Source organism: Oncorhynchus mykiss, chromosome 10 (genome assembly GCF_057628025.1).
Source record: "Oncorhynchus mykiss isolate SJ-2025 chromosome 10, ASM5762802v1, whole genome shotgun sequence".
NCBI lineage: Eukaryota > Metazoa > Chordata > Actinopteri > Salmoniformes > Salmonidae > Oncorhynchus > Oncorhynchus mykiss.
Window position 1 is genome coordinate 119,923 of NC_143031.1, and position 13,477 is coordinate 133,399.

Consider the following 13,477-nt stretch of genomic DNA (forward strand, 5'->3'; position numbering starts at 1 on the left):
ACCGTTTCACCTCAACTCCTAGGTCCCACTGCCTAGACGTACATACCGTTTCACCTCAACTCCTAGGTCCCCCTGCCTAGACGTACATACCGTTTCACCTCAACTCCCTGGTCCCCCTGCCTAGACGTACATACCGTTTCACTTCAACTCCTAGGTCCCCCTGCCTAAACGTACATACCGTTTCACCTCAACTCCTAGGTCCCCCTGCCTACACGTACATACCGACTTTTCTCCCGGGTAACCCGGTATTTCCCACCAAAACAGGAAGTGTCATTCTAAAGGATATAAAGTGCCTTGGGAAAGTATTCAGACCCTTTACCTTTTTCCACATTTTGTTCCGATACAGCCTTATTCTAAAATTTATTTAAAAAAACATCCTAATCTAAACACAATATATACATAAGTAGGAAGGTCCTAAAAATGGTCAGACTCCAGCCACCCCAGTCATAGACTGTTCTCTCTGCTAACGCACAGTAAGCGGTACCGGAGAGCCAAGTCTAGGTCCAAGAGGCATCTAAACAGCTTCTACCCCCAAGCCATAAGACTCCTGAACATCTAGTAAAATGGCTACCCAGACTATTTGCATTGCCCACCCCCCCACTTCCCCCCACCCCACCCTTTACACCGCTGCTACTCTCTGTTGTTATCATCTATGCATAGTCACTGTAATAACTATACCTACATGTACATACTACCTCACACATTGACTTTGTGCCCCCGCACTTTGACTCAATACCAGTACCCCCCCACTTTGACTCAGTACCCCCCTCAGTACCAGTACCCCCCTGTATATAGTCTCGCATTTGTTATTTTACTGCTGCTCTTTAATTACTTGTTTTTTAACTGCATTGTTGGTTAGGGGCTCGTAAGTAAGCATTTCACTGTAAGATCTACACCGGTTGTATTCAGAGCAGGTGACTAATAAAATTTGATTTGATGAAGCTGAGAGGGTGATGCTGCTGCAGGCATGTAGCCTACGAAGTTACAACTACATGCTAGCCACTTAGATTTCAATGTTGAAATATAATAAAGCCTATTTTACATGAGTATAATTAGTCTGATGCATATGTACCTCACAATAACCCATGTGTATTAGCCTGCCTACCTCTACTGTTTCCTCATCCTTCCTCACGCTCCTTCATATATTTCTGTTCAGTATAATTCACCAGTTTCTCACAGGGAAGCGGGAGTGGTTCCCTTTCAAATAGGTATCTCTACTATGGTGAGTCAAAGACCAATCCTATTCACATGAAGCAAAGTGAAATCACACCTAATTGACAACCATAGAGCCCACCCTAAGAAAGATTCCTTGCTTTAATACTGGGGCTCCAATCCATTTTCTCAATATTTCACTCTTCGGCGAGCCTGAAGGAAAAATTGTGTCACGCAATTCACACTAAAAAATATAAAAACACAACATGCTACAATTTCAATGACTTCACTGAGATACAGTTCAAACAGGAGAAAATCCGTCAATGTAAATAACTGAATTAGGCCCTAATCTATGGATTTCACATGACTAGGAACAGAGATATGCATCTGTTGGTCACAGATACCTTAAAAAAAAGGAAGGGGGTGGATCAGAAAACCAGTCAGTATCTGGGGTGACCACTCATTTTCCTTATGCAGCGTGACACATCCCCTTCACATAGAGCTGTTGAATTGTGTACAGAGCCTTGTGACATGGGGCCGTGCATTATCAGGCTGAAACATCAGGTGATGGCGGGGAATCAATGGCACGACAATGGGCCTCAGGATCTCATCACAGTATCTCTGTGCATTCGAATTGCCATAGATAAAATGAAATTGTGTTTGTTGTCCGTAGCTTTATGCCTGCCCATAACCCCACCATGGGGTACTCTGCTGCCAGCGTTGTGAAGAGCAAACCGCTTGCTCACATGATGCCATACACGCCGTCTGCCTGGTACAGTGAAATCGGGATTAATTATCCAGTGTGCCAATGGCCATCGAAGAGCATTTACCAACTCTAGTCGGTTACGACACAGAACTGCAGTCAGATCAAGACCCTGGTGAGGATGACGAGCACGCAGATCAGCTTTAGAATGATGAGTATGGAACATTTCTGGGATCTTTTATATCAGTTCATATAACATGGGACCAACACTTTACATGGATTGTAATATAGTTGTTCAGTGTTGACACTTTTCAACCACATGAAGACTATGAGATTTGACTCAGACTTGGTGTCCATCAGCGCGGGTTTGGCCGGGAATACCATTGTAAATCTCATTAACCCGGTTCCCTAGTGTGGTGTCTGTGTGTACCGTGCAGTAGAGCAGTTCTTCAGCGTCCGGGGGTTTGGGTGACTGGAGCGTCTGCAGGAAGACTCTGAAACACACACTCCTGTACGGGTCTTCAAGGGACGCCTGGCCTGGAACACTACACATTAAACAGTCAAAACAGTGTACAACGCCAGCAAACAGAGAGATGTGTGTGGTATGTATTGTATGGTGGGGTATGGTATGGTGGGGTATGGTGTGGTGGGGTATGGTGTGGTGTACGATGTGGTGCGATGTGGTATGGTGTGGTGGGGTATCGTGTGGTATGGTGGGGTATGGTGTGGTATAGTGTGGTGGGGTATGGTGAGGTATGGTGTACGATGTGGTGCGATGTGGTATGGTGTGGTATGGTGTTGTGGGGTATGGTATGGTGTGCTGGGGTATGGTGTGGTATGGTAGGGTATGGTGTGGTTTGGTGTGGTATGGTGGGGTTTGGTGTGGTATGGTGTGGTATGGTGGTGTATGGTGGGGCATGGTGTGGTATGGTGGTGTATGGTGTGTTATGGTGTGGTGTGGTATGGTATGATATGGTGGGGTGGGGTATGGTGTGGTGGGGTATGGTGAGGTATGGTAAAATATGGTGTGGTATGGTGTGGTGGGTATGGTGGGGTGGGGTATGGTGAGGTGGGGTATGGTGAGGTATGGTAAAATATGGTGTGGTGGGGTATGGTGTGGTATGGTGTGGTGGGGTATGGTATGGTGTGGTATGGTGGGGTGGGGTATGGTGTGGTGGGGTATGGTGAGGTATGGTAAAATATGGTGCGGTGGGAGGGTATGGTGTGGTGGGTATGGTGGGGTGGGGTATGGTGAGGTGGGGTATGGTGTGGTGTGGGAATGGGGTGGTATGGTGTGGTATGGTGGGGTATGGTGTGGTGGGGTGTGGTGTGGTGGGGTGGGGTGTGGTATGGTATGGTGTGGTGTGGTGGGGTGTGGTATGGTGGGGTATGGTGTGGTATGGTGAGGTATGGTGTGGTGTGGTGGGGTGTGGTATGGTGTGGTGGGGTGTGGTATGGTGTGGTGGGGTATGGTAAAATATGGTGTGGTGGGGTATGGTATGGTGTGGTGGGGTGTGGTATGGTGAGGTATGGTGTGGTATGTTATGGTGTGGTTTGGTATGTGTGAGTCCTACCCCAGACAGAGGTTAGCCATGCAGGTGAGAGCAGCACGGCGCAGCTCCATGTCTGGCTGAGACGGGTCGCTATAGAGACGCAGGACTCCACCATCACCTAGCAACTCAATCAGATGCTGCAACAGAGAGAGCATGCTCGTCACACATCCCTCACACACATACCTCACCCTCACCCCCCCAACCTACCTACCCGGTTGCAGCGAGGTCCGTTTCCATAGATCAGAGTAGATAACGCCTGCAGCACCTCACTGTGAGTCCAGAGGCTACACACGGCCAGCGCACGGACCACGTAACACACACACACATCCAGCGTCTGCTCGTCCACTATCACCTACACACACACGGTTACAGAGAGTAGGGGTGAGGGGATACCTGTAGCTGGTTGAGGGGGTGGTGTGTGGGGGGGATACATGTAGCTGGTTGAGGTGGTGGTGTGTGGGGGGGATACATGTAGCTGGTTGAGGTGGTGGTGTGTGGGGATATACATGTAGCTGGTTGAGGAGGTGGTGTGTGGGGGGGATACATGTAGCTGGTTGAGGTGGTGGTGTGTGGGGGGGATACATGTAGCTGGTTGAGGAGGTGGTGTGTGGGGATATACATGTAGCTGGTTGAGGAGGTGGTGTGTGGGGGGGATACATGTAGCTGGTTGAGGAGGTGGTGTGTGGGGGGGGATACATGTAGCTGGTTGAGGAGGTGGTGTGTGTGTGTGTGTGTGTGGGGGGGGGTACCTGTAGCTGGTTGGAAGGTGGTGTGTGTGTGGGGGGGGGGGGGGGGGGGGGTACCTGTAGCTGGTTGAGGAGGTGGTGTGTGGGGAGGATACCTGTAGCTGGTTGAGGAGGTGGTGTGTGTGTGTGGGGGGGGGGGGTACCTGTAGCTGGTTGGAAGGTGGTGTGTGTGTGGGGAGGGTACCTATAGCTGGTTGAGGGGGTGGTGTGCGGGGGGATACCTGTAGCTGGTTGAGGAGGTGGTGTGTGGGGGGGGTACCTGTAGCTGGTTGAGGAGGTGGTGTGTGTGTGTGTGGGGGGGGTACCTGTAGCTGGTTGAGGAGGCGGTGGTTTGTGGGGGATACCTGTAGCTGGTTGAGGAGGTGGTGTGTGTGTGTGTGGGGGGGGGGGGTACCTGTAGCTGGTTGAGGAGGTGGTGTGTGTGTGTGGGGGGGGAGGTACCTGTAGCTGGTTGAGGAGGTGGTGTGTGTGTGTGGGGGGGGGAGGTACCTGTAGCTGGTTGAGGAGGCGGTGGTTTGTGGGGGGGATACCTGTAGCTGGTTGAGGAGGCGGTGGTTTGTGGGGGGGAGGATACATGTAGCTGGTTGAGGAGGTGGTATGTGTGGGGGGGGGTACCTGTAGCTGGTTGAGGAGGCGGTGGTTTGTGGGGGGGATACCTGTAGCTGGTTGAGGAGGTGGTGTGTGGGGGAGGATACATGTAGCTGGTTGAGGAGGTGGTGTGTGGGGGGAGGATACATGTAAGCTGGTTGAGGAGGTGGTGTGTGGGGGGAGGATACATGTAGCTGGTTGAGTAGGTGGTGTGTGGGGGGGTATACCTGTAGCTGGTTGAGTAGGTGGTGTGTGGGGGGGTATACCTGTAGCTGGTTGAGTAGGTGGTGTGTGGGGGGGTATACCTGTAGCTGGTTGAGTAGGTGGTGTGTGGGGGGGTATACCTGTAGCTGGTTGAGTAGGTGGTGTGTGGGGGGGATACATGTAGCTGGTTAAGGTGGTGTGGGGGGGGGGATACATGTAGCTGGTTGAGGAGGTGGTGTGTGGGGGGGATACCTGTAGCTGGTTGAGGAGGTGGTGTGTGGGGGGATACCTGTAGCTAGTTGAGGAGGTGGTGTGTGGGGTGGTACCTGTAGCTGGTTGAGGAGGTGGTGTGTGGGGGAGGGGATACCTGTAGCTGGTTGAGGTGGTGGTGTGTGGGGGTGGGGGATTCCTGTAGCTGCTTGAGGAGGTGGTGTGTGGGGGGATACCTGTAGCTGGTTGAGGAGGTGGTGTGTGGGGTGGTACCTGTAGCTGGTTGAGGAGGTGGTGTGTGGGGGTGGGGGATTCCTGTAGCTGCTTGAGGAGGTGGTGTGTGGGGGGATACCTGTAGCTGGTTGAGGAGGTGGTGTGTGGGGTGGTACCTGTAGCTGGTTGAGGAGGTGGTGTGTGGGGGTGGGGGATTCCTGTAGCTGCTTGAGGAGGTGGTGTGTGGGGGGATACCTTTAGCTGGTTGAGGAGGTGGTGTGTGGGGGGGATACCTGTAGCTGGTTGAGGAGGTGGTGTGTAAGCTGACATAGCTTGACGACCAAGTGCTCCTGGCTGAGAGGAACCAGGCGGGTCACGTGGATGAGCAGTGCGCACACCTCCTGTCAACAGACGACCACAACCAGACGACCACAACCAGTAAGTAAGCAGAAGGCATCTCCTAACATCTCCTTAAGTGTACACTTGTTTCCTACTTCCTTCAAATCTAAAAGCATGGGATTGGTGGAGGCATGCCATAATAAAATATCATCTTATACCAGTCATTTCCTTTCAAATTAGATAAGAGGACGTGAACAAGCGCACTTTTGGGGGAGACCAGAAACGATCACCATTACAGCCAACATGAGCTAATCTCGTCTAATAAATCAGACTGACTGTATGCCAACAAATGTTCAAACAAAGCACTGCAGAATCCTGGACATGTGCCTTACAAGCCAGAATGTTTACTTATTTTACATTTAAACTTATTCCACCTGTTATCTATGCCTTCAGCTGCTCAAAATTTGAGACAAAATATCCAAAGAAAAATATTGTTTACCCTACTCAAACGCCGGTACTAAAGTTGAAATTCCTATTACCTAGCACATGCTCAAAACCATGTAAACACCTGTTACTATGCATGATTCGGCATTATTAAGTTGTTTAATATAAAATATATTTTAGATTCTTAAGTAGCCACCCTTTGCCTTGATGACAGCTTTGCACACTCTTGGCACTCTCAACCAGCTTCATGAGGTAGTCACCTGGAATGCATTTCAATTAACAGGTGTGCCTTGCAAAAAGTACATTTGTGGAACTTCTTTCCTTCTTAATGCGTTTGAGCCAATCAGTTGTGTTGTGACAAGGTAAGGGTGGTATACAGAAGATAAAAAAGACCAAGTCCATATTATGGCAAGAACAGCTTAAATAAGCAAAGAGAAATGACAATCCATCATTACTTTAAGACATGTTCAGTCAATAACGAGTTTCTTCAAGTGCAGTCGCAAAAACCTTCAAGCGCTATGACGACTGGCTCTGATGAGGACCGCCACAGGAAAGGAAGACCCAGAGTTACCTCTGCTGCCGAGGATAAGTTCATTAGAGTGGAGTTACCAGCCTCAGAAATTTCAGCCCAAATAAATGCATCCCAGAGTTCAAGTAACAAACACATCTCAACATCAACTGTTCAGAGGAGACGGTGTGAATCAGGCCAAGAAACACGAGAAATGGACATTATATGGATGGATTTTTTTTATTTAACCTTTAACTAGGCAAGTCAGTTAAGAACAAATTCGTATTTACAATGACAGCCTAACCCGGCCAAACCCTAACGACGCTGGGCCAATTGTGCGCTGCCCTATGGGACTCCCAATCACGGCCGCTTATGATAGAGCCTGGAATCAAACCAGGGTCTGTAGTGACACCTCTTGCACTGAGATGCAGTGCTTTAGACAGCTGCGCCACTTGGTAGCCAAATATGTCCTTTGGTCTGATGCCTCCAAATTTGAGATTTTTGGTTCCAACTGCTGTGTCTTTGTGAGACGCAGAGTAGTTGAACGGATGATCTCCCCGTGTGTGGTTCGCACCGTGAAGCATGGAGGAGGAGGTGTGGGTGTGCTTTGCTGGTGACACTGTCTGTGATTCATTTAGAATTCAAGGCACACTTAACCAGATTGGCTACCACAGCATTCTGCAGCAATACGCCATCCCATCTGCTTTGTGCTTAGTGGGACTATCATTTGTTTTTCAACAGGACAATGACCAAACACATCTCCAGGCTGTGTAAGGGCTATTTGACCAAGAAGGAGAGTGATGGAGTGCTGCATCAGATGACCTCGCTTCCACAATCGCCCGACCTCAACCCAATTGAGATGGTTTGGGATGAATTGGACCGCAGAGTGAAGGAAAAACAGCCAACAAGTGCTCAGCATGTGTGGTAACTCCTTCAAGACTGTTGGAAAAGCCTTCCAGGTGAAGCTGGTTGAGAGAATGCCAAGAGTTTGCAAAGCTGTCAAGGAAAAGGGCGGATCTTTGAAGAATGTCAAATCTAAAATCTATTTTTATTTGTTTAACACTTTTTTGGTTACTACATGGATCCATATGTGTTACTTCATATTTTTTATGTAAAAAGAAAAGTAAAACCCTTGAATGAGCAGATGTGTCCAAACTTTTGATTGAACCCACCACTATGTCATCTCTCTCCTGTTCTATTGGACCCACCACTATGTAATTTCTCTCCTGTTCTATTAGACCCACCACTATGTCATCTCTCTCCTGTTCTATTAGACAGACCACTATGTCATCTCTCTCCTGTTCTATTGGACCCACCACTATGTAATTTCTCTCCTGTTCTATTAGACCCACCACTATGTCATCTCTCTCCTGTTCTATTAGACCGACCACTATGTCATCTCTCTCCTGTTCTATTGGACCCACCACTATGTCATCTCTCTCCTGTTCTATTGGACCCACCACTATGTCATCTCTCTCCTGTTCTATTGGACCCACCACTATGTAATTTCTCTCCTGTTCTATTAGACCCACCACTATGTCATCTCTCTCCTGTTCTATTAGACAGACCACTATGTCATCTCTCTCCTGTTCTATTAGACCCACCACTATGTCATCTCTCTCCTGTTCTATTGGACCCACCACTATGTCATCAATCTCCTGTTCTATTAGACCCACCACTATGTCATCTCTCTCCTGTTCTATTGGACCCACCACTATGTCATCTCTCTCCTGTTCTATTAGACCCACCACTATGCCATCTCTCTCCTGTTCTATTGGACCCACCACTATGTCATCTCTCTCCTGTTCTATTAGACCCACCACTATGCCATCTCTCTCCTATTCTATTGGAACCACCACTATGTCATCTCTCTCCTGTTCTATTGGACCCACCACTATGTCATTTCTCTCCTGTTCTATTGGACCCACCACTATGTCATCTCTCTCCTGTTCTATTGGACCCACCACTATGTCATCTCTCTCCTGTTCTATTGGAGCCACCACTGTCATTTCCCTACAGCCCTATTGGTTTTGATAACTTTTTTCGTTGTCCAGAAGCCAAAAGGTACAATCCTAGTCGATTCATCCTGAGCACCGTGGGGGGGTGGACAGCCTAGCGGGTAATGCATCCTGAGCACCGTGGGGGGGTAGACAGCCTAGCGGGTAATGCTCCTGAGCACCGTGGGGGGGGTGGACAGCCTAGCGGGTAATGCTCCTGAGCACCGTGGGGGGGGTGGACAGCCTAGCGGGTAATGCATCCTGAGCACCGTGGGGGGTGGACAGCCTAACGGGTAATGCATCCTGAGCACCGTTGGGGTGGCCAGCCTAGCGGGTAATGCATCCTGAGCACCATGGGGGGGTGGACAGCCTAACAGGTAATGCATCCTGAGCACCGTGTGGGGGTGGACAGCCTAGCGGGTAATGCATCCTGAGCCCTGTGGTGTGGGGGGTGAACAGCCTAGCGGGTAATGCATCCTGAGCACCGTGGGGGTGGACAGCCTAACGGGTAATGCATCCTGAGCACCATGGGGGGGTGGACAGCCTAACAGCTAATGCATCCTGAGCACCGTGGGGGGGTGGACAGCCTAACGGGTAATGCATCCTGAGCACCGTGGGGGGGTGGACAGCCTAGCGGGTTATGCATCCTGTGCACCGTGGGGGGGTGGACAGCCTAGCAGGTCATGCATCCTGAGCACTGTGCGGGGGTGGACAGCCTAGCGGGTAATGCATCCTGAGCACCGTGGGGGGGTGGACAGCCTAACGGATAATGCATCCTGAGCACCGTTGGGGTGGCCAGCCTAGCGGGTAATGCATCCTGAGCACCATGGGGGGGTGGACAGCCTAACAGGTAATGCATCCTGAGCACCGTGTGGGGGTGGACAGCCTAGCGGGTAATGCATCCTGAGCCCTGTGGTGTGGGGGGTGAACAGCCTAGCGGGTAATGCATCCTGAGCACCGTGGGGGTGGACAGCCTAACGGGTAATGCATCCTGAGCACCGTGGTGGGGTGGACAGCCTAACGGATAATGCATCCTGAGCACCGTTGGGGTGGCCAGCCTAGCGGGTAATGCATCCTGAGCACCTTTGGGGGGTGGACAGCCTAACAGCTAATGCATCCTGAGCACCGTGGTGGGGTGGACAGCCTAACAGCTAATGCATCCTGAGCACCGTGGTGGGGTGGACAGCCTAACAGCTAATGCATCCTGAGCCCTGTGTGTGTGTGTGTGGGGGGGGTGGACAGCCTAACAGCTAATGCATCCTGAGCACCGTGGTGGGGTGGACAGCCTAACAGCTAATGCATCCTGAGCACCGTGGTGGGGTGGACAGCCTAACAGGTAATGCATCCTGAGCACCGTGGGGGGGTGGACAGCCTAACAGCTAATGCATCCTGAGCACCGTGGTGGGGTGGACAGCCTAACAGCTAATGCATCCTGAGCACCGTGGTGGGGTGGACAGCCTAACAGCTAATGCATCCTGAGCACCGTGGCGGGGTGGACAGCCTAACAGCTAATGCATCCTGAGCACCGTGGTGGGGTGGACAGCCTAACAGCTAATGCATCCTGAGCACCGTGGTGGGGTGGACAGCCTAACAGCTAATGCATCCTGAGCACCGTGGTGGGGTGGACAGCCTAACAGCTAATGCATCCTGAGCACCGTGGTGGGGTGGACAGCCTAACAGCTAATGCATCCTGAGCACCGTGGTGGGGTGGACAGCCTAACAGGTAATGCATCCTGAGCACCGTGGGGGGGTGGACAGCCTAGCGGGTTATGCATCCTGAGCACCGTGGGGGGGTGGACAGCCTAGCAGGTCATGCATCCTGAGCACCGTTGGGGTGGCCAGCCTAACAGCTAATGCATCCTGAGCACCGTGGTGGGGTGGACAGCCTAACAGCTAATGCATCCTGAGCACCGTGGTGGGGTGGACAGCCTAACAGCTAATGCATCCTGAGCACCGTGGTGGGGTGGACAGCCTAACAGCTAATGCATCCTGAGCACCGTGGTGGGGTGGACAGCCTAACAGCTAATGCATCCTGAGCCCTGTGTGTGTGTGTGTGGGGGGGGGGGTGGACAGCCTAGCGGGTAATGCATCCTGAGCCCTGTGTGTGTGTGTGTGGGTGGGGTGGACAGCCTAACAGCTAATGCATCCTGAGCCCTGTGTGTGTGTGTGTGGGGGGGGGGTGGACAGCCTAACAGCTAATGCATCCTGAGCACCGTGGTGGGGTGGACAGCCTAACAGCTAATGCATCCTGAGCACCGTGGTGGGGTGGACAGCCTAACAGCTAATGCATCCTGAGCCCTGTGTGTGTGTGTGTGGGGGGGGTGGACAGCCTAACAGCTAATGCATCCTGAGCACCGTGGTGGGGTGGACAGCCTAACAGCTAATGCATCCTGAGCACCGTGGTGGGGTGGACAGCCTAACAGCTAATGCATCCTGAGCACCGTGGTGGGGTGGACAGCCTAACAGCTAATGCATCCTGAGCACCGTGGTGGGGTGGACAGCCTAACAGCTAATGCATCCTGAGCACCGTGGTGGGGTGGACAGCCTAACAGGTAATGCATCCTGAGCACCGTGGGGGGGTGGACAGCCTAACAGCTAATGCATCCTGAGCACCGTGGTGGGGTGGACAGCCTAACAGCTAATGCATCCTGAGCACCGTGGTGGGGTGGACAGCCTAACAGCTAATGCATCCTGAGCACCGTGGCGGGGTGGACAGCCTAACAGCTAATGCATCCTGAGCACCGTGGTGGGGTGGACAGCCTAACAGCTAATGCATCCTGAGCACCGTGGTGGGGTGGACAGCCTAACAGCTAATGCATCCTGAGCACCGTGGTGGGGTGGACAGCCTAACAGCTAATGCATCCTGAGCACCGTGGTGGGGTGGACAGCCTAACAGCTAATGCATCCTGAGCACCGTGGTGGGGTGGACAGCCTAACAGGTAATGCATCCTGAGCACCGTGGGGGGGTGGACAGCCTAGCGGGTTATGCATCCTGAGCACCGTGGGGGGGTGGACAGCCTAGCGGGTCATGCATCCTGAGCACCGTTGGGGTGGCCAGCCTAACAGCTAATGCATCCTGAGCACCGTGGTGGGGTGGACAGCCTAACAGCTAATGCATCCTGAGCACCGTGGTGGGGTGGACAGCCTAACAGCTAATGCATCCTGAGCACCGTGGTGGGGTGGACAGCCTAACAGCTAATGCATCCTGAGCACCGTGGTGGGGTGGACAGCCTAACAGCTAATGCATCCTGAGCACCGTGGTGGGGTGGACAGCCTAACAGCTAATGCATCCTGAGCACCGTGGTGGGGTGGACAGCCTAACAGCTAATGCATCCTGAGCACCGTGGTGGGGTGGACAGCCTAACAGCTAATGCATCCTGAGCACCGTGGTGGGGTGGACAGCCTAACAGCTAATGCATCCTGAGCACCGTGGTGGGGTGGACAGCCTAACAGCTAATGCATCCTGAGCACCATGGGTGCCACTGCAACAGGACATTTTAAAAAGATAACACGTTTGGCCAACGCAGAAGATAGTATCACCAAGGCTGGTTGAAAATTCTCTGCACTACACCAAACTGTACCTATGCTGTAACAACGAGTAATGGATGCCAAACATCTTTGGTTAAATCACGTAGGTTAGGCAAAGGTATTGAAAGTTGTTCATGTTAAAAGCCTTAAGGACAGAAACACCTTTCCACGGGCTTTAGTTAAACAGGCTGTTTTGAAACCTAAAATTTCAAATGCAAGCTACATAAGTAAATTGTTCATTTCAAGCAATATTGACTTAATCAAAATCCCAGTAACTAGCAAGCTAGTTTAGCTAAGTTTAAAGTTCAAATGTCCATAGCTTCATCATAGCTACTGTACCTCAGGTCGTATGTTGTGGTTCGGGCTGTAGTTTTCAGATATCAGTTGGTCGAACAGCAGGTTGAGTTGTGTTTTCAGGCTGGCTGGATCTCCGGCTCGCAGTGAGCGGAGCTTGGATGCGTAGTGGGAGAACTGCCCCGCCACGGAACCCATCTCCTCCCGGTCCCCCGGAGCCAGCGGGCTGAACGGGACCGCATCTGGTGATAGCGTTACTGACACACCGTCGTTAATACCGGCTAGGCTGGAAGACATTGGAGGACTAGAGCCTGGTGACAACGTTGCTCTGGCAGCCATCTTTCAGGAAAAACTCTGCTGCAATGGTACATCCGGGGTTGACAGGAGGTCAAAGTGTAGTTTCCCTTTTCTTCTTCTTCGGATTGGCGGATCGCATCCAATTTATAAGGTGCATACACCGAGACCTACACTATGGAGTGTGAGGCCAGTCACGGTCTACATTAAATTCTCTTCATTAGTCCTATTCCTCTAAGAAAGTGACATAAGAGTGGTTTCCTGTTCTGTGCAGCTTCTAATCCCAGAGAAAATAAACCCAGAGGTGTTTTATATAGGCCATTTTAAATCCACCACTAATCTTGAACCGTTTTCACAAATGTATTTCCAGTGCACAGGTTACTATTTATATCTAACATTAATAACATTTGAAATATTACTTTATTATCGACAAGAATCGGTCACTTTGAAAATGTAGAATGTGTCAGTTCCTGGTTGATTCCACTGCTTCAGGTGTCTTGAAGCAGCTCAGAAAGGCAGTCAGCAGCAGTAGCTTAAGGAACATCAATGAGACAGACAGGGAGAAACATCAGTCAAATAGGAGGCAGGCACTAGCTACCCATTGATATTTCAGTTATGGGACCCTGGCACTAGGTGGATGTAATATCTCATGGTCGTATCAAGACTCCACAGATGGTTTGTAATTCTTGATACAGGCTTTTGGT

At 51.2% G+C, this 13,477-nt stretch overlaps 1 protein-coding gene across 6 annotated transcripts in view; it reads right to left on the reverse strand.

The window, feature by feature from the left end:
- The window catches only part of heatr6 (HEAT repeat containing 6), a 47,767-nt gene extending 34,462 nt beyond the window's left edge, over window positions 1–13,305 (reverse strand). For 3 of the 6 annotated variants that reach the window (XR_016484068.1, XR_016484069.1, XM_036989425.2), the window contains exons 1-5: window positions 12,525–13,305; window positions 5,663–5,770; window positions 3,620–3,760; window positions 3,430–3,545; window positions 2,286–2,400 (exon numbers count right to left, since the gene is read on the reverse strand). Coding sequence is in view for 4 of the 6 variants with exons in the window: in XM_036989425.2 (XP_036845320.2) it covers window positions 2,286–2,400; window positions 3,430–3,545; window positions 3,620–3,760; window positions 5,663–5,770; window positions 12,525–12,818 (774 nt within the window). In the remaining 2 variants the exon portion in view is untranslated. Of the gene's footprint in view, window positions 1–2,285; window positions 2,401–3,429; window positions 3,546–3,615; window positions 3,761–3,801; window positions 4,098–5,662; window positions 5,771–12,524 lie in introns of those variants that run through there. The other 3 variants (XM_036989426.2, XM_036989423.2, XM_090188731.1) reach the window with 3 other exon arrangements.
- Between the last annotated feature and the right edge of the window lie 172 nt (window positions 13,306–13,477).